Source organism: Rhinolophus hipposideros, assembly GCF_964194185.1.
Source record: "Rhinolophus hipposideros genome assembly, chromosome: 2".
NCBI lineage: Eukaryota > Metazoa > Chordata > Mammalia > Chiroptera > Rhinolophidae > Rhinolophus > Rhinolophus hipposideros.
This window is the reverse complement of record NC_138048.1, coordinates 106459896-106486082: the sequence shown is the minus strand read 5'-3', so window position 1 is coordinate 106486082 and position 26187 is coordinate 106459896. Positions and strand designations below refer to the sequence as shown.

At 38.8% G+C, this 26187-nt stretch overlaps 1 protein-coding gene across 2 annotated transcripts in view; it reads left to right on the top strand.

Moving 5' to 3' along the window:
• Positions 1-26187, top strand: part of DSCAM (DS cell adhesion molecule) — a 656085-nt gene that overhangs the window by 428593 nt on the left and 201305 nt on the right. For both annotated transcript variants that reach the window (XM_081078404.1, XM_081078403.1), the window contains exons 9-10: positions 4690-4968; positions 18230-18349. In XM_081078404.1, coding sequence (XP_080934530.1) covers positions 4690-4968; positions 18230-18349 — 399 coding nt within the window. The remainder of the gene's footprint in view (positions 1-4689; positions 4969-18229; positions 18350-26187) is intronic.

Sequence of the window (26187 nt, the reverse complement as noted above, 5' to 3'; positions counted from 1 at the left end):
CTTATGCTGGTCCTGGGCATGTCCAGTGGGCATACGGACACCTAAGATGGCTGTGTCATTAGGACCAACTTTCAGAAATCAACCATGGGATTTGCATTTCCATACAGGCAGGATTAGCAGATGCAATTTTTGGAGGCTCCATGAAGCAGGTAAGATGTAAAAAAGAAATAGAAAAGAAAAGAAAAAACAAGAAAACTTCTTAAAGAATGAGAAGAAAGAGCTTGTGAGAAAGAATGGAGCAAGGGAGGTGGATGAGAAAATGGTCTGAGGTGATGAAAGTACCTACTGCTGTAAGTCAGAAGACTTGGGCTTGGGGCAGGCAGGCACTTTGAACAGAAAAAATCTAAGAGCTCTCAACCTGAGAATTGTGTGGTGGCCGTGGGGTTAAATTACTATTAGAAAAGAGATGACAAGATGTGGAACTGAGGAAATAAATGATATGTGGCAATGAAAGGAGAGCCTCCATATGTCTCAATATCCACATAAACATTTGATTTTTTTCCCCAGTGAATGATGAGCCTTGGGACATAAAACAAAGTTACAAAGAGGAAAGCTAGAACAATGCTGATTGAGTAACTGCTATGTACCCCTTGGCTCTATGCTGTTGTGTTACAGAAAGCCCTTCCCCAACATTCTCATGAATTGTCTTTTATTATCACCATTTTATTCACAAAGAAATAGAATCATGGAGTTAAAGAAACTGGATGAAGAAAATGCTACTCGTTACCCAATATTGACTGACACCCAACCCATATTTCTTTCAATATGTCATGTTCCTCTCTGGGGAAAAAATTATTATTTTTTCTCCTACAAAGAATATACAATTAATTTATGAGGGACAAGGCACAGAAAGATGTTAGCCTGACTTAACGTTCTTGTTAAGGGTTTAGAAAGAATATGAGTCTAAATTAACATTGGGCAGCATTCAATGGTTCTGAACTGCCTCGGAGAAAGGAACTTCTTGGGGAATGAAATAAACAGACCTGGTAATAAGTGACATTTAGCAGATATTTATGTGCTTTGGGGTAAGAAGGTTATGTCAAAACCTGTTGCAGGCCCCATTCAGAATTTCTGCTCCTCTTACAGTACAAGCTTCCACTGTCAACCAGATTCAGAGAATTACCTTAAAAGGTGATAGAATGAACCAGAAGTAAGCATTGTGTCTCCAACAAGAGATTTGGCTTTACCAAAATCACTACAGGAGTCCTTTGAATCACTTGCTTTACGGTGTGCCTCCAATTTTATATCTTATGAATGAAAATAAAAGATTTGGGGCGCTGTAAAATTTTTTAGCATGTTATACAGCAGGCTTGTGATTTGTATCTGAAGCAAGGGAGATGGCATGCAGTGAGGAGAGAATTGATGTGATGGACAAGTAGGTCTTTTGATTTAATTTTCATTGTTAAAAGTGCATCCTCATGTAATGTGAGCAAAACAAGCAAGAAACCTGATTTTGACATTACTCTGAGAAAATGACTTTTCCCTCTAAATTCCTCCTTTCGTCATGAAAATTTTTTATTTTAATTATTTGGATAGGGTATTTTTGTTTTTGATTTTTTGTAAATATGTTTGAAAACATTTTAGCTATATCCTTTTTCCATTTAATACGCTAACTATAACTTAGGATTCAGAGTGTTAACTAAGTACTATGATTCTGTATGAATTGTAAAACAGCTGGCTATTAAGGGTCCCGGCACAAAAATGTCCCCGACCGCTGTGTGTATTGCGTTCCTATGTCTACATGTCATATTTTGTTCTAGTTTCTCATTCCCCTTAGTTTGCTGACTGTGGCTTCTCACTGAGCCCTCATCACTAGGCCTGTATTCACAGTATCTGGTTAAAACCAAGAAATGAGATAACTAGGAGTGTGGTAACAGTTTAAAATATGTGCAAAACATGGGATTTTTCTTTGAATGACATGCATGGGGCACCCTTTATTTTCAGCAATGTGGCTTTATGGCTAAAGTTTCTGAAATTTACTTCTATAACTGTAAATATATTCCTTAGAATTCTATAACCCAATGAATTACGGATATTTTGAAATTATGGAAAGCATGGATTTTGCTTTTGTATTATTTTTTTAACTGTGATTTCTTTGTAGCTACTTTGTGCCTCTGTTCTTGAAAAATAGTATGCATGTGCCTGTTCTCTATACTTTCTTCTTCTGCAAGGACACATGCTTATATTTAATAATTATTGACAGCCTATACCCTACATATTGTTTTCTTATTAAATAGGTAAAAAATATGCTATGGGTTATCTAGTTTTCTTGATTTGGGAAATAGAAAGCAAGTCTTTATATATTTCTTCTTCTTATTATAACTGATAAGAGACATGGAATTCTTTCCCTTGCCCAGTAATCTTTCAGCTTAACTTTTTTTTTTTTTTTTTCATTTTTGGGGTTTTTTGCTCATCTTAAAGACTTAGGAAATAGAGCCAGTGCTAAGGAACCAATTCAGGTCCATGTGAAAATTTGTGAACACCTCTGCTAACACATTCACTTTTCACAGCAGCACTTCTTGTTTTACAATTAAGGAAACTGAGGCACAAAGGGAATCGATGACTTTAGTTAGTAGCACAGCTGGACTTAAACCCAGGTCGCCTGGCTCCAAAGTTTTCATCTTCAAAATATGACCTGCAATTCAGATAACGAGCATCAAACCAACAGTGGGTACGAGGTCCTCTGAGTAGATGTCTGACAACCAGGTTTCTGTGTGTGAGAAGGCAACGAAGGGGAAATGTAGTTATTTTTTTATTAAAAATGGAAGTTGATTAAGTGTTAATAATACTTACATGTATAGTAAACATTTAGGCCACTGGGGACAGGATTTCGAGCACCTTTGTGCTTAAGACGGAGCTTTCCCCATCTGATGCCAACAGAGTGCAATCAGAGCATCCTCCCACTTGGTCTTCCTGCCAGCGCCAGGTAGAACCTCATCGTGGGTTCTTCTCTTAGCGTCAGATCCACGCATGGCAGACCCAAAGCTCTAACTTTATGTTAAGAATCCACAGCAGTTTTCACATTGAATGCACTTGTCAGTATCTTATACTATTTTTGTTTGTTTATTTCTCTGGTAAGACCTCACTTGAGCCATCTGCTTACTTACTAGTCCTCCTACTCTGACTGTATTTGCTATTCTGAGTTCTAATTCCCAACCGCTCGTGAAAGCATGTATAGCAATACTAATGACAATGATAATAATAATAATAATAATAATAGAATAGCCACGGCTGTGATCTCTTGATATCCACTGCCTGTGACTACCCATGAAAGCTCTGCTGTGCATGGATGCTATATTAAGTTCATTGCTGTATGCCCAACACACAGCGTTGTCAAACACAGGCCAGGTGCTCAATAAGCACTTTTTGAGTGAATGAATGATTGAATGGTTTCTATTCATATGTTTCACAGCTGGATCCCTGACGTCTCCTCCGAGTTGTTAATTACAATAAACCTACAATTGAGTTAATGAACAAATTCTGCAGACATTTTATTATTTAATAACTGCATTCTATAGAATCATCTAGTATAATAACTAGTTTATATTGGATTATTTGCATGCTTAATAAAATTATTTTGCAACCTTGGTTATTTTCAAGCCCCTGTCCAAAAAAAAAAAAAAAAAGACAAGATCTGAGCCCTCATTCTGCAGTGAACTAGTTCCATGATGAAGGGCAAAATAATATTTTTGAGCTTCAATTTCCCCATCTATGAAGTGAGGCGACCCTATAAGGCTGATAGGGAACGTATTGAAAATCTGCCCATAATCCCATAAGTAATGGTAACCGAGGAGAGATTCACACTAGGCTCTCTGACTCCATTTAAACTATTTTCTAGTGCTGGAACCCTATGAGGCCAGCTAGGAAGTTACTGAGGAAGGGTGGTCCTGAGGCGAGAAAGAACAATAGTACTTTATCAGGGAAATTTAATCAGGAAAGAACCTCCAGACTGAGCTTGGCTGTGTCCACAGCTGGCCAGGCTGAAGGCTATAACCTCACCCTCATTTGCAGCTCATCCCAACAACTCAGAAACTGGCCGTGAGTCATTTCATAATTTGAGGTCATGCACATGGAATGTATAAAATTCAGGGGTTCAGAGTAAAGATGTGATCATCCTAACATAAAATACCTATTTTTAATTAACATTTGCTATTAGTTGTACATTAGATGTAAAAAAAAAATAAGTTTAACAAAAAAATTGGAATCTCTGCTTCCTAACAGGTTTAGGTATGTGTATAAGTAAGGCAGGGAATGAATGGATGGAGGGCCAGCAATCACCATGATGAGAATAGCAAAGCAGGAAAAAAATCTCCTCATTTTATAAAGCTTCTAAGGGAAAAGCAAACCCAAATCCCTCTTTCACAGAATTTATACCAAAGAGCACAGAGTCTGAAATGTTTTCTTTCCAAAATGATTGATTTTTTTAAAAGTTTATAGAAATAAATTGCATTAAGCTTATTTGCTGGAGTACACATCAAGCCATGCTTTTCATTTAGAATGATGAGAAAAGTCAAATAATAGGAGAGCACAGTTTCAAATCTTCTACTGGTTCATCCATTGACACACTAGAGCAGTGATGGTATGACTCTTTCAATGTCATGAAAAAGACTTAAAGGAAAAGAGAATGTGGACTATTTACACGGCTCCTTATCATCTTTCCTCTCATACTTGTTTTTGCTTTTCTTTCAGTTCCACCTTTCATCCAACCTTTTGAGTTTCCAAGGTTCTCCATTGGACAGCGGGTTTTCATCCCATGTGTTGTGGTCTCAGGGGACTTACCCATCACGATCACCTGGCAGAAGGATGGCCGACCAATCCCAGCAAGCCTTGGGGTGACCATTGACAACATCGACTTCACCAGCTCCTTAAGGATCTCCAACCTTTCTCTGATGCACAATGGGAACTACACCTGCATCGCCCGGAACGAGGCGGCCGCCGTGGAGCACCAAAGCCAGCTAATCGTGAGAGGTGAGTGAGAGATGCAGGACACAGCACAGCTATGCAGCCTGCTGAGGGTGTTCGCTTGAAATGTTATGGGAATAACTAGAATTCATAGCATTTGCTGTCATCCATTAAAAAACAAAGAAAAAATACAACTATAGAAACCAGCTATGAACTCCCCTAAACTCCAAACCAGGTTTCATTCACCTAGAATACAAAGTTTCAAAAAATTAGCAGCAAAGAAATGTACGAGAAAAGACATGGGAGCCATAGAATTTCATTCATGAAATAGGGCTTTCCTAGATTAACCCATGGATTTTGACGACCAAAGTCCATGAGGCCCCTGCTGTGTTGTATTTATTTTATGTAGCACGTTTTAATAATGTTATCACTTAGATTGATGGCTTTTAAAAACATTTGTCAAAGCCATATATCACAGTTTTTCTAAAAAGTAAAAAAAGAACGGCTTTATATATATATATATATATATATATATATATGCACATACATATATATATTATATATATGTATGTGCCTGTTCTCTATACTTTCTTCTTCTGTGAGGACACATGCTTATATTTAATAATTATTGACAGCCTATACCCTACATGTTGTTTTCTTATTAAATAGTTAAAAAAATATGCTATGTGTTATCTAGTTTTCTTGATTTGGGAAATAGAAAGTAAGTCTTTATATATTTCTTCTCCTTATTATAACTGATAAGAGACATGGAGTTCTTTCCCTTGCCCAATAATCTTTCAGCTTAACTGTTTGTTTGTTTTCTTTTTTCATTTTTGGGGTCTTTTTTGCTCTCTTATATATATTGCTCTCATATATTTTGCTCTCTTATATCTCTTATATTTGCTCTCAAATATATATATATTTGCTTTAGGTTTAGAAATGTGATTTTCTTGTGCCTCTCTTCTGTTTAGCTTTAAATCTGTCATTATTTTGGGAGGCTACTGCGACATTTATTAAATTGAGCAAATCATGGTAATATTTATGAAAACAATTAAAAATGGGGTAATCTAGCGTGTAGAAAACACTGGCAGGAGTCTCAGTATATCTAAAATGTAAGCAGTAGCCTTATTTCAAATCTCTAGTCAAGTGACCAAATTCTCATTAAGGTTGATATTCCTCATCTTCAAAGAGAGCAGTCAGTGTTCTGGGAAGTCTATTGAGAATGGGTCTTCTGTGATTTTTTGGTTTTCCCAGAGCTGTGTGTCTTCATCCAAGAGTACAGCATCCACCCACATTGCCAGATTAACTCTATGAAGTTAAAGATGTATATTAATGTGATTATTTGAATTTTAAAATCCCCAAACACTGGACTCTCAGCATAGTTATCAGGCGGGGATATTTTTGTTGTCTTCAGGATAGTCGCTAGCTCTGAGCCGATTTTTTCCTGAGCAGTAGATTCCAGAGTCTTTCCTCAGTCCTCAAATCTTGCCCCCATGATAACTATCCTTCCTTTCTGGCTGAAAAGCAATGCACTTTCTATCCATTTGCCAACAAGAGAAAGTGAAACATACAGATTTCGTATAAAGAAATCAACTTTGTATTTGTAAAAAAAAGTTTTCCCTGAGTAAATGAGTATGAAAATATATGTCCAGTTAGATGCAAACTAAAGATACAAATGAAATTTTTTTTCTCATTCTACCTTGTACTTTTGAGTATAAGAAAGGGATACATGAATTTTTTCCCCCACTTTTTGAAGATAAGTGTATACGGGAACCAACATGGTATCTGCTTCCTGAGTGTTTTCTCGTAAGAAAAATTGACTCTTACTATGTCCTTTTTGAAGGGCAAGCAGTACATCAGCCTGTCCCCTATATATCTGCTCTGAAAGATCCAGGTCAGAGAACAGAGCTGCTAGATAAAAATGTCCACAAGTGTTCTTTGTATCACTTTCCCTTGCAGAAAAGTTAACCAGACTTTTGACCAAGGCAAAGATCATATGAACTGAAATGGAACCTAGCCATTCAGAATAATATAGTTGATCATAATTTGTTTAATGGCTCTCCATATAGCTGTTCTTCAAAAGTGTTAAATAAGCTCCTGTGACATTAACATTAAATCACCAGTTATGTGATAAAACCCTGAGAAAGGAGATGTGCTGCATGAGCAGGTCAGTGACTGGAGAAGTAGTTGGGGACAAGATGATGTGGGGCAGTGGTCATTCTGGACTTCACCATAGAATCTCCTGGGAGATCTAAGAAGACACTGGTGACTATTTCTGGTCCCTGTTAACCCCAATTAAATCAGAATCTTTGGGAGTAGGCCCATCTCTCAGATCTCTAGGGTAATTTTTGTCTTTAAAAAAAAAAAATCTCACCCACAAGTAGTTCTTTCTTTTTTTTTTAAATTAAAGTTTATTGGGGTGACAGTGGTTAGGGAAGTTGCATAGGTTTCAGTTGCACAGTTCTGTAATAACTCATCTATTAATATATATCACATTGTGTGTTCACCTTAAGTTTTGTCACACATTAGAATTATATGAGAAGCTCTAAAAATTCGTGTATCCCAATTCTTATATTTGGATTGCAGCCCATACTAATTAAATATACCTTTGGAGGTGAAACACAGGCTTCAGTGATTTCTAAAATCCCCAAGTTGATTCTAATATGCAGCCAAGCTTGAGTCCTAGCACCATGGTTAATTTGAATACACAGGTATTTTAGAAGTCTGGATTTTTTTTTTTTTTAATGCACAGAGAGGTCACTGGTGACTTTAATCAGGTCAGTGACGTGGCCTGATTTAGCTTTTTAATTATCACACTAGCAGCTGTATGATGAATGGACAGAAAGAAAAGATAATAGATAAGAGGCAATTTCTGAAGTTCAGGCAACACAAAAATGCCTTACATGTAGGTGGTACTTGTCAAGGTAATGAGAAACAGTTGAATATGCAATGTTTTGGAGGCCAAGCAAACAAAACATGTTTACTACATGAATGTTGCAAATGAGAGAGGAATTTATAATGGAAACACATATTTTACCTAATAAGGTAAATGGAATATTCTTGAACTGAAGTGCAGACGATGCAGGGATTAGCAGTTGTGACAAGGGAAATAATGACGTGGGAGACACAAGCGGGTCTAGACTCAAGGCATTCCAACATTTAAGGTTCTAGAATAAGAGGAAGAGTCAGACAGGAGACAGGGAGATGGAGCAGCCAGGGAAATGGAAAGAAACCCGGGGGACTGTGGGGCCTTGAAAGCAAAATAGGAAATAGCTCCAGAAAAATAGGTAATAAAGTATATGAAATCCTGCTGAAAGTAGAAAGAGGGAAAACTAAGAATTGGTCATTGGGTTTAGGAAGATGGATATTGTTTGTGACCTTGAAGAGCAGCATAGCTGCCATGAATGCCTGACTAGTGGGGCTTAACAGAAAAGGAAGTGAATGAATGTGTGGGAACTCAATGAAAGACAATTAGGCAGAAAAACACAAGAGGCAGAAAAACAGAGAAGTTAGAGATGGACATGGGCAAGGAAAGCTTATATGCTGATGGGAATGAGTCAGTAGAAAGGAAAAAAATATGCGATGAGGTAAAGAGGAGATGATTATAGTAACAAAGTCCTTGAATTAGTGAATTGGGTTGGATTCTTTGCACCAGTGGAATATGTTCAAACTAGTATAGTAATAACCATGGTGGGATGAGGGGGGGCTCCAGACGTTAGAACCAACAGAAATGGCTGGAAATTCTATGAAGGCAGATTTGGGATCAAGTAACTTGAAACATAAATTTGAAAATTTATCTAATGGGGTCATCAGAGAGGATTAGGTAATGGATTTATTCTCCTACCATCAACAACTATAAAACGGGACAAACATTTATAAAACAACCATTTTCAGGTAGTGGAACAGGCAGCACAGGGCTGTGATTCTTGAGAGAAAGGAAGCGTATGAGCTGAATTCCAAATTCACCCCAGATATCTGCCTGGAGCAATTTCCAAACTATGGCAGAAGATGCGGAGCCCACATAGACAATTGTGATCTTGCTGGGTGGAAAAAACAGAGTAGCAATTTAGAAGTACCATATTTCTCCAAAAATAAAACCTAGCTGGACACTCAGCTCTAATGTGTCTTTTGGAGCAAAAATTAATATAAGACCCGGTCTTTTTTACTGTAATATAAGACCGGGCCTCATATAATATAATATAATTAATATAATATAATATAACATAACATAATATGATATATTAAAATATAATATAATATAATATAATATAATATAATGTAATATAATATAATATAACTGGTCTTGTATTAATTTTTGCTCCAAAAAGACACATTAGAGCTGATGGTCCGGCTAGGTCTTATTTTCGGGGAAACATGGCATTGAGGCTCTGGATGTTGTAAGGCAGAGTACCAGAGAGTAAAGAGATATTCAAAACAAGGTTTCTAAAAATCTGTAGAGGGCTTCTGCTGAGTTTTTAGCTGAATATTACACTTCACATGCATATGGTGAAACTCTAGGAAATCTAGCAGAGAACAACTGCTAGGAGTAGGTGAGATGAATGAAGATTCCAGAGGTTACTTAGTGCTGAAAAATGTTAGAGTTCTGACTAGCTAGAGTAGAGACATGTGAGGAATTCAGTGAAAATCTCATCAGAGAGGCCACATGCTAAAAGTAGAGCTAACCTAGCTCTGAAATAGGACTACCGTAGACCCAACCTAAAAAATGCCTAAAGAGAGCCTTGACAAGATAAAACTTCTCCACCAATAAATTAAGTGACTGGAAGAATAACATTCAACACTCTTAAAAGCAAAACAACAAAATCCAGACTCTCAAACACAGCATATTCACAGTGTCTTGTACACAATTACTAGATATATGGAGAAGCAGGAAAATGTGAGCCATAAATAAAAGGCAAAAAAAAATTAAAAGAAACAGACTAATGGACACATGGATGTTGGAATTTGCAGGCAAGATTTTAAAGCAGCTCTCATAAACATTTGCAAGAATTCAAATGAAAACATCTATGCAATGAGCGAAGGAGAGCATGCAAGAAGAGAAGCACTTTTTTTTTAAGTACCAAAAGGAAATTCTAGATCTGAACACAATATCTAAAATGAGAAATTCACTGGATCTATTTAATAGAGTATTGGACACTACAGAACAGAGGAATACTGAACTTGAAAGAGGGCACGAGAAGGTATCCAAATCTTTTCACAGAAAGAATAAAGACTAAAAAAAAATGGCAAACAGTGCCTCTGTGAACTTGGGGCAATGTCAACCAGTCCAACATATACATTGTAAGAGTCTCAGTAGGAAAGGCAGGGAGAATAATTGACCGGAAATTTTCCAAATGTGATGAAAAGTATAAATCTACAGTAAAAACTAATCAATGAAACCCAAGAAAAATAAACACAAAGAAAAATCATGCCATGGCACATCATAATAAAATTGTTCAAAAACTAATGATAAAATATTAAATCTAAGAGAAATTAGACTCATTAAAGACTGTAGAACCAATTAAGAAAACCTTAGAATACTCTCTAGAAAAAATTTAACCCAGAAGATAATGGACTTTACACAATAATATTTATTGTGTGATTCATAAAAAAATAAAATATTCAATGATACTATCACAAAGGACAGGGAGAAGGAAAATGTAATTTTGTTGGTAAAAATCTTCCTACATTACTCACAAAATGGTATAATATTATCTGAACGTAGATGGTGCTAGTTAAATATGTACATTGTAAACTGTTGAGCAATTACCAAAAATGAAACGAATAGGTATAGCTATTAATTCAATAGAACAGATAAAAGAGAACATTACAATATATTCAGTTAAATATAAAAAAGTTAAGAAAAAAGACAAAGGGTAACAAAAAAGAGATGAAAGAAGTGGTAAAGAAGTACATGGAAAATTTAAACACAATTACAGCAATACTTGCATTAAGTATAAATGGATTAAATATACCAATTAAAAAGCAAAGATTGATCTTAATGAAAAAGCATGATTCAAGTACATGCTGCCACACTTTAAATATAAAAGCATAAGTAATTATGACGTTAGCATGTGGCTGGTAGCAGAGAGCTCCAATTTGATGAATGAATATAGGGAAGACAGAGATGTTCAGCCCCATTTTCTCAGGTTTGTGAGGGATAAACAGCACCAGTTAAGACATAGAGCCTGTGCCATAGTCATAGTTTGCCTATCTGCTTATTGCTTTGAACCAGTACGTGCTTGATATAGGACGTGATGGGGAGCTACAAATATCTTTGAACCAATTGCCTTGAGGGAGGAAGACCAGTCTAGTCGCAGTTGATGGGCTGTGGTTCTACTGACAAACTTGCCAAGGGAAAGCCCACTGGCCTGTAAGCCTGACTCTCCAGACCTTTTCCCTGCTTCCCTCCTTTCCTCTCGTCTCCCTTTCACCCTTCATCATGGTGTGGACACCTGTCACCTGCAAACTTGGAACATGATTGAGGGCACATCACATAGAAAGGTCCCAGGGTCATCCAAGTATCAGGCAATTAGAACGATGCCCTTGGTAATACAGCCAAAAAGGTAGAAGAACAATATATTTTTGAGGAAATTATAGCATTTGGGGATAAATTTCATGTGAGAGACACAGTCTATAACTAAGACATTTGAGCTGAGGTGTAGAATAAATGGGTATGATAAAAATGGAACTAGGGGGCCAAATATGACCTTGGGTCATTATAAACCTTAGCACACTTTTGAAAGCCTGGGTTATTGATATATACAGACTTAATTTAAAATAAATTAACTGTTATAAAGGAAATAAAAGAAAAAGAAAATGACTCTTAGCTCCTGTGTGTGCTCCATTGCTTACACTGGCAGTGGACCAATGATGCCCCTAATGGCATCTCAGTTGGGTGATCTTGGCACTAATGAAGCCATTTGGAGGGAAAGTACTACACTTAATGACAGAACCACCTGCCCTTTGATTCCTATTATTGGCTCTGCACCACTGAGAGGCAAGCTGCCAACACAATGATTTCTTTATGTGTAATTTTCTCATACTTCTTTATATCCTAAGATTTATCTGTTGTTTCTGGGTTTGAATGATGAGCTGCCACATTGAGAAAAAAATACACTATCTAAAAGGCCTCTGGTTGACATTTATTTGGCAAGGAAAATAAAAATTTTACAAGGGCATTATCTTGTTGCTATATTTATTGATCTAATCTTTGATATAATCATATTCATATTATCATTTTACTTCATCCACTCATTTTTCCAACAAATATATATTAAGCATCAATTTTATAGCAGATATCCTGAGTGTCCAGGGTACCGGGGTGATCAAAACAGAGAGATCAAGTCCCTGCCTCACAAAACTCACATTCCAGTAGAAGAGAGAGACAATAACAACAAAATAAAATAAATAATGGCAGGTATCTGACATTAAGTGGAAGCACTTAATCTTACCCACAGCATCATACGAGGTGTCCCAGACTAAGTGGGCTTTGATCTGAGCCCTGTCCTTTTGTAAACATACCCCACCTCCACCGGAAAGTCTCTCTGTTAGTAAACTGATATATCAGCAAGTATGCTCACTATACCAGACCGACTAAAGTGTTGTTGCACAAATAAATGGAACATGGAATATAATTTTAAAAAGAGGAAACCAGCAACTTTGTGGAATTATACACCCAGGCAACACAGAGTATTCACTCTTTGGGTCCTATCGTAAAAAAAATAATGTCAGGTATCTACATGAACTGTGAGAAATAAAGCTTGGTAAGTGGACTGAGAGTAACAGGCGTGAGAATGGTATTTGAGGTAGGATGGACAGGGTGAGCCGTTCAGAGATTGCTGGGCAGAGACTTGACTAAAATGAGGGGGTGAGTCACAGAGTCTCCTGTAAGAAGTGAGTCCCGTGCAGAGAGACCAACCAAAACCCTATGTCGGAGTGAGTTTTATTGTTCAAAGGATGACAAGAGACCAATGTGCTCACTGTTCAGAAGAGAGGAAGGTTTAAAGGCAGGGGCCAGGTCGTCTATTCTGGGTATGATAGAAGTCATGGGATTTTAGTTTCCAGTATCATCTATTAAATCTTACCTAGACTTTCACCAACTATCATCTTGACTGAATGCCATCCAGTAGACAATGGCAATACTATTTATTTACATGAGCCCCCAGCTGCCACCACCAAATAGCTTTCAGTTGTTTACCTTAAAAAAAAAACAAAAAAAAAAAAAAACGGAAAAACAAAAACTGAATCGTGTCCCTATTGACAGTAGCTAGGAAATCCTACATCCATTCTTTGAAAAATATAGCTACTTAGAGGTCATGAATTCCAAACATAAAACACCAAACTGCACCTAAGGTTGAAAACTACCTGTCCTTTTGTAAACATACCCCACCTCCACCGGAAAGTCTCTCTGTTAGAAAACTGATATATCAGCAAGTATGCTCACTATACCAGACCGACTAAAGTGTTGTTGCACAAATAAATGGAACATGGAATATAATTTTAAAAAGAGGAAACCAGCAACTTTGTGGAATTATATACCCAGGCAACACAGAGTATTCACTCTTTGGGTCCTATCGTAAATTTTGGTCCAAATTGTGGCAGTCCTGAAGGCTCTGAATCCTTCTGTCTACAGACCTGTATCTCCTTGGACAGGATGCTGTTATACTGCTTGGCTGTCTTCCCTCAGGTGGTGCTTTGCAGCCCCTCCTACTCAAGGACCTTAAGTGCTGAGGCCACTCTGATCCAAGTCATTAACTGAGCCATGATACTTTGGGCAATGTCTATTTCCCTATTCTGTAAACTACAATAATAATATCAATTTATTCATCTATCCTTTCAATAAGTGTTTGCAGAGAGCTGTCTATGTCCCAACACTGTGCTCCGTGCTGGGGACATAATGATCTGTGAGAGAGGAGTGGTTCTTCTTCTCACAGGTTGTTCAGCCTGATCTGGGAGACAAACAATTAAACCAGGAACAGGAAACAAGCGTGATAAAGGCTATGCAGGGTTCTGTGGAAGCACGTAATCTCACCCACAAGGTGAGCATCATACAAGGTGTGAGAGCATCATACAAGGTGTCCCCGACTAAGTGCGCTTTGATCTGCGATGATAATAGTAGTAATAATAGTAGTAATAAATGATAATGCATTAAACAAAGAATACAGAAGCCTGTGTGAAGACAGAGCAGCAAAAGTGATCATGGGTACTAGAAGAATAGAGAGGGCTTCAGAACGGCTGGAGCAAAGCCTGGAAGAGGAAAATATCCAGAGAAGAAGCTGTTGACCAAGGACCCAAGTCATAAAGAACCTTCAGAGTATTGTCAGAGTCTGGATTGTATCAAGGAGCAGTGAGGATGTACTGATGATTTTAAGCAGGGAAATCACAGTCATCCATTGTGGTCTTAGAAGGATCCTTCCGGCCACTGTGTGCAGAATGGATTCAAGTGGGGCAGCAGGTGGCAGGTAGACCACTTAGGAGGCTGTTTCAGAAACCCAGATAAGAGCCAATATTGGCCTTGTCTCAGGCTGAGTTCTTCTGAAAGCAGAGTGTGAGGTACAGAATTGGCTGCCAATCGCTTATTCGAGATGTACCCTGGACCCCAGAGTCAAAGAATAGGGAAAAATGAGATCAGAAAGGGAGGAAAAATAAATAAAAATTGTTTTAAAAAGTCAGTTGCTGTGTGGGCCACTGGGGCTCGCTTGTCCCGTGTGGGAACCCTCTGATGAATCGCACAAAACAGTGGTTCTCAAAGGCTTGTCTCTGAACCAGCAGCTTCAGCGTCACCGGGAGCTTATTAGACTGGCAGAAGCTTAGATCCCACCTCAAACTTACTGAGTCAGAATTTCTTGTGAAGACGTTCAGCAATTTGTGTTTTAATCAGCATTTTGGGTAATTCTGATGTCTTCTAATGGTTGAGAAACACAAGCATAGAACACACCTTAGAATTGTCTTATGTGTTTGGAGGATGGAGAGGCAGGTTGTCTATCCTGTCTCCTGGCCTTCCATGGTGTGGGATTGTCTCCCATGGTCCTGTCTGCACCAGTGAAGGTGACTAAGTGCTGTGGCTTCATGTAGTGTGTGCTCCTCCACACACCTCTCTACCCGTCATGACCAGGGCGTGACAGGGGAGATGAACAGAATTGGAGGATATGTGATACGTTTTCCAAGAATCATCAGTACCTGATACAACGTGATGAAAGAAGGGAATACAAAAGATAATTCTCAATTATATGGACCATTTCCAACTGTAATTACCTTATACTTACAATATGTCAATGGTTATTTCCCATGTAAGCCTCTTTGATCAGTCTTTAAGTGACATCCCTTTGGATTACAACCAAATGGAGGGGAGTGGCCATGGATCCATTATAATTAGACATTCTTCCAGAGGAAATGCAAGAGATTAGTTATCTGCCCATTTGACAAGGAGTTCCTTGCTCTTAGCTGAATGGGAACCAAACAGACCATAGAATGTAAATGACTGCATACCTGCCTTCCACCTGGGCAGAATGAATCTGGCATCATGACATAAACTTTGTAATTTATTCTTGAGGATGATTATTTTTTTACTAGAAAAATTTGCTCTATAAAATCTCTACCATTTTTTCCCTAGGAATAATTTCCTCAGCATGAGGTAGTCATCCCTGATCACCTTTTTAACATTTATTTACATTTTATTAAATCTACTTGTCCTACAATATCATCTAAATGAAGTAAATTTGCTTACTAGTTAAGCAACATTGAAGAGATCCGTTGGCTGTATAACTTATTTAATTTGAAGTTGGGAACTGTGTTTGTTATGTTAAAGCTGAACATATCTGCATTTCCTAAATTAGCCAGCACTCCTACAACACTTAATATGAGATGTAATCAAACAATATGGAGAATGTTTAAATAAAAAAAATTATTACAGTAAAAGACACATTGCCATCAATCCCCTTCAAAATACTCCCCCTCACTTCTAACACACTTATCCCATTGTTCTTGCCACTTTCTGAAGCAGTTCTGGAAGTCCTCTTTCATGACTGTCTTTAATTATGCTGCTGTGGCTGCCTCGATGTCCTGAATCATTTTGACTTTGGGGAAGAGCCAGCAGTCGCATGGTGCCAGATCTAGTAAATAAGGTGGATAAGGACGCACCGTAATATTTTTATTTGATAGAGATCTCTGTATACCAGAAGCGATGTGTGACACAGAGCGTTGTCATGATGGAGGATGATTTATGGCACACTTTAAAACGCACTTTGTCTCAACTGTAGCTCACACATGACTGACTGCACCAAACAAGGTGAAACTTGTCACACACTGTTACTAAGGTTTGATGCACCAGTTTCTGTATTGAAGATCCCTGCCTTTCCGTTGGATGGCACTCGGCAGCAGCATTCACCATATTTTGTTATGACAACGGAAAGGCTCCGTGTCACACATCGCTTCTGGTACGGCAATTTCTGTCCAATAAAAGCATTACAGTGTGTCCTCATCCACCTTATTCACCGGATCTGGCACCATGTGACTTCAGCCTCTTCACCAAAGTCAAAATGACCATGAAAGGTAAACATTTTGAACTGATTCAGGACATCGAGGCAGCCACGGCACCGCAACTAAAGACATTCATGAAAGAGGCCTTTCAGAACTGCTTCAGAAAGTGGCAAGAACAACGGGATAAGTGTGTTTGAAGTGAGGGGGAGTATTCTGAGGGGGATTAATTGCAACTTGTCTTTTACTGTAATAATTTGTTTTTAAGTTTAAACATTCACCATATAATTTGACTACACCTCATATCTTCCAGGCACTGTTCTGAGAACATGTGTAAGTTGAGTTCATTCTTTCCCCACACCAATTCTATCAGCTGAGTGCTGTAATTACCCTCCGCTTACAGATACGGAAATTAAAGTTCAAAGACATTTGAGAACTTGCACCATGTCATCCACCCAGAAGGAGCAGAGTTGGAAGTCCAACCCAGGTGCTTAGCCCTCAGCTCTCTGGGTTGTATCTCCAACTCTGCTTCTAACCTTCACGCTGTTGTCTCTTCTAGAAACACAGCAGTGTTTCTAGCCCATCTCCAGCAGCTTCTTATGTTTTGATATTGTTCCCTCCTCCTTGATTGTTTATGGTCAACGTGCTCTTCATCGTGGCTCCTATCATTTCAATATGCATCTCAGGCCCTTCCTAACCTCAACTCTGATCTTCGTCCCAGCCTATCACACATGGTGGCTGACAGGCCTATGTCTAGCAGGTAGGCCCACGTTTGTGTCTAAAAATGGAGAATTCTGGAAATTGCAAGGCAGACAAGGTTAGCTTTCTCAGAAATTATGGAAAGGGGAGAGAGGGCACCCACATTTGCTGCTAAATTATCTCATATATATGGAACATAATCCGTTTCCTCTCGAACAATCCTCTTACTGCCTCATTGAAAGCCTATTCCATATTAATCATTGATCTGCTGGAAAATATTCCGAGATTCTAACACCTTCAGATGCTACCTTACCTAGAAAAATCTGCATTGTCTTTTGAAAACTCAAATACTCTTACAATCACAATAACTTAAAGCGTTTGTTTTCGCAAGTATATTTTAAACAGAGTGTATGTGTATGTTTCACACTGGGATGGATTTTTTTTTTCAACATTTCACAAAACTCACCAAATAAGCAGTTGCTTGATTTGCTTACTTTATAGATATACGGTAAAGCCATCATGGCACCTCACTCCAGCTAGCCCTTATAGTCCCCTTTTGGCCCTGAAGGATGCTGACATCAGAGATAATGATCTACGTGCCTTCATCAGATTTTGGGGAAAGTTCAATAGCGTGTTGTGTTCTTCATTGCCTTTAGGGACTGCTTTTAATTCTTCCTTCATCTCCTATTTCGGGAAGAATACACATCAAATGCTTTGAGAACTTCACACCCCTGAGGAATACTTACTCTTGATAATTACTCTTCAATAGGCAGATACGTTTTATCTGTTCTTGAAATTGTGGTTCTGATTCTATTTTCCATGGAGTGGATTCCTGAAGGTCTTCATAACACAAATCAACACCAGAATGTCACATTCTTTTGGTTTAGTCCACTTTCCACACTCAAGAGTCTAGTTTTCCTGGGTGCAAAGTGACTTCCATCTGCCGAAGCTCATTGTTATAAATAAAACAAATTGCCTGCACTGAGATGGCTTCCATTATTTGTCCCAAATTGCAAACAGTGTTTTTTAAACTCCCATATATATAAAATAGTCTTTGTGTTTTAATGTTCATGAAAATTCTTGGACTTCTTAAAACCGTACCTTCAATAAACTGATCTCGTCTGAATTACTGATGACATTTCTCTCTTTTCAGTTCCTCCCAAGTTTGTGGTTCAGCCACGGGACCAGGATGGCATTTATGGCAAGGCTGTCATCCTCAATTGCTCTGCAGAGGGATATCCTGTCCCCACCATAGTGTGGAAATTCTCTAAAGGTATGAAGTAACTTGTGCTTGTTATCTGCCAAACATAGGTTACATTTGAAAGAATTAGGGAAGAAAATGTAGTCTTTCCAGAGATGTTTCTTGGAAGTAGATAAGCTCCCCAAGATCTGTCCTTACATACTCATATACCCCCAGTAGTCATTTTTATTCAGATCATGAAAGCGTCAGTTTCTGTATAACTCCCTGGGAGTGATCATGAATGGGGAGGCAGTTTATTCATGCAAGTTATTTCTGCACCTGGAAAAATTCAGTCTACCTGCCTATGTTGTATAACCCTAATCTATTTGGAAACCACTGCATACCCTACATGTGGAGATACAAGTAGAAATTGTCAGAATTGCTCATTGGAAAATTCTTTTCCCAGCATTTAGATGTATGAAATTAAATGGTTTTAGAGGGTTAAACATAAAATCATTGGTTCTTTTATTTATCTGGTTACCTTTATACATAATATAAAAATTACATACGAAAACAAACACATCCAAAGTCCTATTTTGAGTGTCTAATGTCCCCTGCTTTCATTTCTGATCGTGCTTTCTCTTCAAAGGCAAAGTAGCATTTCCCTTTGAAGGTAACATTGTAAATATCACATGCACAGAAATGTATAACGTGTAAACCAATGGGGGAACCATTCTAGGCATCGTAAAAATAATTTACGTCCATCTTATCATCATCTCCAGGAATTTTAGCTTACCTATACTTATGAACATATTGAAAGTTCTCTTTCTTTTCTCATTTATTCATCGTAATTGAGTCATTTGTTTATCAAATGGTTGAGCGCCACATATGCACCGGTGGGATAAACAAACAAACAAACAAACATACAAATAAATAAATTTAATCTTGTTGCTAACAATCTAAGACCTGCTATATATGTTTAATTGTTATGAGTGTGTTTATTTATTTGTTTATTTTTATCATGGTTTGTATTCCGGATGTTGCTTTTTAAAATAGCATGTTGAATTATCTTATTATGAAAATAACAATAGAAGAAAACTACAGAGCACACTGCCTCAATACCCTCTGCTCTATTTCTTTTCAGGGAGAATGGAAGAGGGAGGGAAGGAGGCAGCAGACACTATTTGATTGCAGGGAGAATCAATTAATTTTTTATAAGTCTCTGAGGCTATGCCCCTGCAGCAGGCCACATGCATTATCTGTGCGAAAAGCACTTTATTTAAAAATAAAAGCCTGTTATTCAGAGTATCTGCCCATGTGACTTCTTATTTCAGTCTGTATTTGCAGCCTTACCGTGCACTAAATGGAAACAAATAAGCATCATACATTGAATCTAGTGTATATAGATGTGCACACAGGATATTATGGACATTTTCTGTGACACTTCTCTTCTTCAAAATGATTTCTAATGTTTGGCATCATGCAGCTGTTCCGTACCTCTCCCTTCAGAGCCCAAGTTTTCATTACGATAAACACCACAGCAATGAACATCCTTGTACATTAATGCAATGTGCGTATGTGTAATTGTGTTCTCGAGCTCAAGCCCTAGAAATAAAATAGCAGGACCACGTTTAAGGTTGTGGCCCCGACTGGCCCAGGGCCCTTTGGAAAATATTAGGGCAATTTACACCCCCCCCAGATGTGTGAGGCTGTGTGTGTCCCTGCGTCCTCGCCAATTAGGTAGGGTCTTTTTATTCTCAGTCTTTACAATGTGATGAGTGAAATGGTTTCCTGTTTTAATTTGCATATTGAGACCACTAATGATGTTAAAAATGTTTTATCTTATGTTTACTGACCACTACTCTTTCCCCTTTAGGGAATTTCTTATTCATGTTACTCACACACTTATTTCCATGTGTTATTTATTTTCAAGAGTGTTTTTCATAGATTAAATGCTTCATGTTTCATGGGTATTACAGATATTTTATTCCTTCCCATTATTGATGTGCACATTAAATTATAGTAGCCTTTTTATCTTTAGGATTCGTATGCAATATAAAATCATTGAATAAAAAATTAGGCATTACAAATGTTTGAAAAGTTAAATTCCTCCCAAGTAACATCATTCAAAGATAACCAAAGATACCTACTGTAAACATTTTTGTTTAGCCTTTCAGACCTGTCCCCAGGCAGATAGACAGACAGACAGACAGACAGACAGACAGACAGACAGATAGATAGATAGATAGATAGATGATAGATATACATATAATTTTGTGCTTTTTAAAAATATTTGATCATATGATTCTTCCTGACTTATAGTCTTCTTTCTTCAATTAACAGAATGCTGAGTGTCTTTCCATGTCAACAAATGTCAACAAAATCATATTCAGTATGATTTTTTTAATGTCTGTGTAGAGTTTATATTAATACATCAAATAAGTACATCTAACTGTCTCTTGCCTTTGTTAGGATTGAGTTCAGTGACTTAAAGCCATATAGCTTTACTCTTTCTCATAAGAGGAGTCTGGAGGTAGATAGTTCAGGACTAGTTTAATTTTACCCTAAGTTATCAGGGCCCCAAACTACTTATACTTTTCTGTTCTGCCACTCTTGGCAAGCATCTCCCACCATCAAAAAAAAATAGCCACTGGGTTCCAGCAGCCACTTCCACATTTCCATGGAAGAGAAAGAGGGAAGGGAGAGCGCTGGCACTCCCACCTGACTCAGCTGCCTCTAACGAACTTTCCAGAATGTGTCATTAACCAATTCTGCTAAGGTCTCACTGGCTAGGTCACCCTGAGCCACAGGGGTCTGCAAGCTGTGTTGTAACTAAGCACGCTGCTCTCATGACTACAGCGGGTGTTGTTTCACTAAGTAAGAGGGAAGGACAGACAGTTGGCAGTTAGGTATGTCCAGCACTGGAGTTGGATAATGTGTGTTTGTTTTCTCCAGTTTTCACTGCTGTAAAAACGTCACAATGACTTCTATCTCATTGATCTTCGTGAAGGTGTCCATTTTTTTCCCCTGGGGATAAATTTCTATACGTAGAATTTCAGGCTCAGTAAGCAATTTCTATGGCTTTCAATATGCATTGGACACCTGCCAGAATTTTATTGATTTGCACACCCTCCCATAGTATTGCCTGTTTTTTACTATCAAAAAAAAAAAAAAGAAAGAAAGAAAGAAAGAAAGAAAGAAAGAAAGAAAGAAAGAAAGAAAGAAAGAAAGAAAGAAAGAAAGAAAGAAAGAAAGAAAGAAAAAGAAAAAGACAGGTACTATGCTGATTTTTTAAATATTTCCAAATAAAATAGGTTAGTGTATGTTATTATTTTAATTAAGCAAGTAATAAAGATGTTTTCTAAGAAGAAGTTAACCTTGCTCATGGAATGTGTTTCCAGTAATCAAATATTCACTACAAGTATAAGTGACAGCATTTTCTTACTGTGACCAAAAAGATGCAAACAGAACAGACTTGGGTTGTTTCTCTGAGAAATGCAACAGTGTAATCCTGGGGCTGCAGCATTTCAGAGTAAATCTCAGTGGTTTAAGAGCAACTATCACAGCCATGAAACAATCTTGCTGAAAAATAATGGTATTGCATTTTTGACCTTGGATATACAAAGTCTAAGATATTCAATTCTCTCTCCATAGTTTTGTCTTTTACGTGAACAAATGAGGCCTCTTGTCTAAAGAGATTTTTTTTTTTTTAAATCAGGGCTTACTGCCATGGTGGGCCTCATCTGTGCTCCCAGAAACCCACAGCTAAGCACAGAGATGTATGTCGTTCACAGTGGAGGGAACAGATTTCAGTCGCTGTCCCGCAGACCACGGCCATCTCCTAGTGTGCTGCTGAGGGGCCAGCAGGAGGTGCTCTTGTGAGCAGTAGCCAGGGCACTGGCCCGTGGATGGCCTGGGTGTCCTTTGCTCTCTGGCTGCCCACAGACAGGGCCACTTCTGACCTCCAGAGAAGTTTTGGTCATGGGAATATTCAAGCACAAGGGTCAGAGCATGCCTGGGTATGAGGGGTGGGAGAGGAGTGCGGAGAAGTTTGCATTTAAAATAGAGTTGTCAGGGAAGGCCCGGGAGAAGGTCACATTTAAGCAAATACTTAAAAGAATTGGGAGATGAGCCACGTGCACATTTGCAGGGGCAGCACTGAAGGTTCAAGGACCAGCTAGTGCCAAAGCCAGGGGCGGAAATTGGTTTCCATCAGGTATGTGCTAGAACACCAGAAAAGGCACTGAAGCTGGGGCAGAATAAGTGAAAGGAGATCCTAGAGGTCCGAGGAGGTCGGAGTGCTCGTCAATCATTATATAGCTGTGGTTTTGCCAAAGTGGGGTGAGTGGTGACAGTGATGCTCTCCTTTCTTGGGCCGCCATACTGAATCCAGCACTTAGGATGCTTTTGGAGTAGCCCAGGAGAAGTTGTGCGATCCTGCCTCGTATTTTAAAAGGGTCCTATTGGCCCTACTGTGTTGAAACTAGACTATGTGAAAGGCAGGAATTGCAGCTGGAGAGCTGTTGGGAGGCCTGTGTCGTGACGTGGCCTACATCAGGGTGACAGCAGCGCAGGAGGAGTAAGACGTTGGATTCTGAGTCCATTTGGCTGATGGTCTTGACGTGGGTATGAGAGAAAGGGAGGAGTCAAAAGTGGTGCCCAAGCCTTTTAGAAAAGCAGCTCCAGGGTTGGGAATCAGGCCGGGATCAATGTCAGTAATCTGGGCCTCTCTCTCCGAAAACACAACATCAGTGCCCAATATGAGGAATGATAAACTTTCCAAATACCCTAATTTCTTTTTTCTTTTCTTTTGGATACCTGCTTTCTCCATTGTTAGTGCCTATTCCTTCTACCTTCTGGTCTGCCATCATATGCCCAACCTGAGCTTCACCTGAGTTTTATGTTAGATGGTCTGTGTGCTCACCGTGGGTCCATTAGCCACAGTTTTTATAGGGAATATTCCAAGTTCTTCTATGTTCACAATGGCTTGTCTGTTACTTTTTATTTTACACGTAAAGTCAGTTTAGCTGGTCGTAGGTTGGTGACTCACATTATTTCCCCGGAGGGGACAAAAGCTGCCTGGCATCTCATCAGAAGGGACTTCATCACTTCGCTGCATTCTCAAGAGCAGACGCTGAAGTCTTTATGGTAAATCTACAGTCTATGCCCCGACTGTACTATTTGGGGTCTTTTTTCCCACAGATGTGATCTGCACACTTAATGTGTGCGTTCCAATCATCTTTTGTGTAAGAAAACTTTTCTTGCATGATATCTGTAAATATTTGTTCTCTTCCATGCTTTTCTTCTTCTTCCTCGGGGTCTCCAATCTGGCGCCACAGAACTCCCTTCACCTGTGTCCTGTAGGTGTCATTTTCCCTGTGATTTTTAAACTTGTTTCCTCCCACTATCATTGGTTTGATATTTTTCATGCCTATTCCCTGTGTCTTTTTATCCCAGGAAAGTCTGTTCGCCTATGTGCCCTCTCCGATTTTGCCTTCATTTTCTTGAATGCATTTTTCCCCTTTTTTCCCAGTCTGGCCAGCTCACATTTCACTCTTTCTTGAGCTCTTGCTTCACAGTCAAGGGACTATTTTATGCATAGCTTGTATCTCAATCATGGCAACGTATTTCTGGTGCCATTTCATTGTTTGATTTCTATGTCTTTCTTCCATTTTTTTTATAGTATCTTTGCTGCTAGATGCCGGCTTCCTTTTGAGAACTCACATTTCAAGAAAATTCATATCCTCAGAAAGAGATTGCTTTGTGCAAACATCTGGTTCCTTAGTCACCCTACTTCTCAGATTCTAAGACCCACACCAGGTCCAGGGAAGCTCCTGCCGCACCCAGCCTGTGCACTCTGTAGTCACTGACGTTGGTTTGTCCCTCAGATGCCCCCCCACGCACACACACACTTTGACAATGGACACTTAGCTGATGCTGGCTCAGAGTCACACCGATGGTCCATCTCCCCTTATCTTCCTACATGTACGTCTGCTCAATGTACGGTGTCAGTTGCCCGTTTACGTATTTTGTGATTGAGATTTTAGCTATCATGTTGCCCCATTTCATGTAAAACAGAGTTTGTATTTTCTAGTTCTCTTTCTCCCTTTTGCTTTTGTCTGGTTTCCAGGAAAAGAAGAAATGCTGGTTTTATGCTGCCATCTTCAAACCTTGAATCTTATTGTTTATATATTAAGCTTTATTAAAGTTGGACTTTATTTTAGAAAAGTCAGTAAAGTAGGAACCTAAGAGAAGTAGGAGAAGTTATCAGTTAAGAGAGTGGGCTGAGTTGATATGCACCATTTAGCTGTGTTACTGCAGGAGAATGACTTAACCTGCGTAAACCACAGCTATCCCACATGTGAAACAGATAAAATAAGGGGATTAATATGATGATTAGTACGACCATCCATAGAAAGCATTTATTATGGTGCCTGACACGTAATAATTAGTCAACACGCATTAGCTGCTGTCATCATCATTACTGCCATTATCATCAGTTCACGTGGTTAGCCAATTGTCCTAAAACCGTTTGTTGAATAGCCCATCCTTTTCCCACTAACTTGATTCGCTTTATAGTCTATGGAAATAATGTGCCTACTGAACTCTGTTTTTTATCCCTCTCTGTTACACTCATCGGTCTGTTCTGACATCAGGACCATGAAAATTAGAGGTTTATCCTTTCCTAATATATCTTAATATTTTAATATCTAATAAAATAATACTCTCCTCATTATTTTTTTTTTAAATAATGCCAGACTTCTCACATGGATTTTTGTCAACTTGCTTTTTTCTAGATGATTAAGATAACTTTATCAAGGTTCCCAACAAGATTATTCTGAAAAATCTGGGAGATGGTAATAAAGTTAAAGGTTAGCATAGAAGACACATCAAATATTGAGACTTTCCAGTCAATGTCATGGACAGTTTCTCCATTTATCCAAATCCTCTTTTTTTTTTTATGTGCATTGCAATATTCTTTTATTTTATTTTTTCTACACATCTGTGGGAGTGAGTATTTACAAACTTCCGCCTACAATTGATCCTCTTTGGTCTTCTGGGTGAAAAGGCGTTGCATCTGCAGCCAGTATTGGTTGAGCCTCTGCAGTTGTCCATGTGCCTTTCTTCTCCCAGCAAGGGAGAGGGTGTCCTTAATTTGGGGGGCGTTTCTATTTTCTTCTGGAGGGCTGCACTTGGGATGGGACCCTCCTCGTCCTGCCTGTCGCCCTCTAGATTGGCTTTCTCCCCACTCCTCTTCCTGTGCCCTTCCCGCTCTTAGCTGTAGCACATTCACACAAAAGCAAAGTTCTCCTGACCCACTTTTCCTTGGAGGCTTCAGAGAATCCATCATCGTTTGGTATAGAACCATTTGCTTTAGCTCAGGTAACTCCCAGTATTCCCAGCAAGTGGTTGGAGGTTGTCATTTCTGTATCCATAAGGGACAGTTACCACAAGGTCTAGCTGTCCCTTACCACTAGGGTCCCAGAAATGTCCTCTTCTGCTTGTTGTCAACACAACCCACGTGCCAAAATGCTTTCCTCTTGTCTTAAACTCTTTCTAGGGACCAATGGGACTTTGATCTTTTGTTTAGAAATCCACAGAAATGAAATCTGACACTGGTAACAGTTCTCTGATGTTCCCATGCAATGTGCCCAATTCCAGACTGAGAAACACACACTGTGCTCAGTACCTGTTCAAACTGCTCAGGTGACTCATCTGAAGCCCCCTTTTACTTTAAGGGCTTGCCCTACAATGCTTCACCTTGGTCCTGCTCACACCTTCTCTCCCAAGGTCAAAATGACCTGCCAGGACACTCACAGTCCCCAAGGCCTGTGTCTTGGAATGCCATGAAGCACATATGGCATGGAACAAGCCCAAGTTCACTGAGCAGGTTAATTCTAGGACATGTTTTCTGGTGCGATGACCAAAAG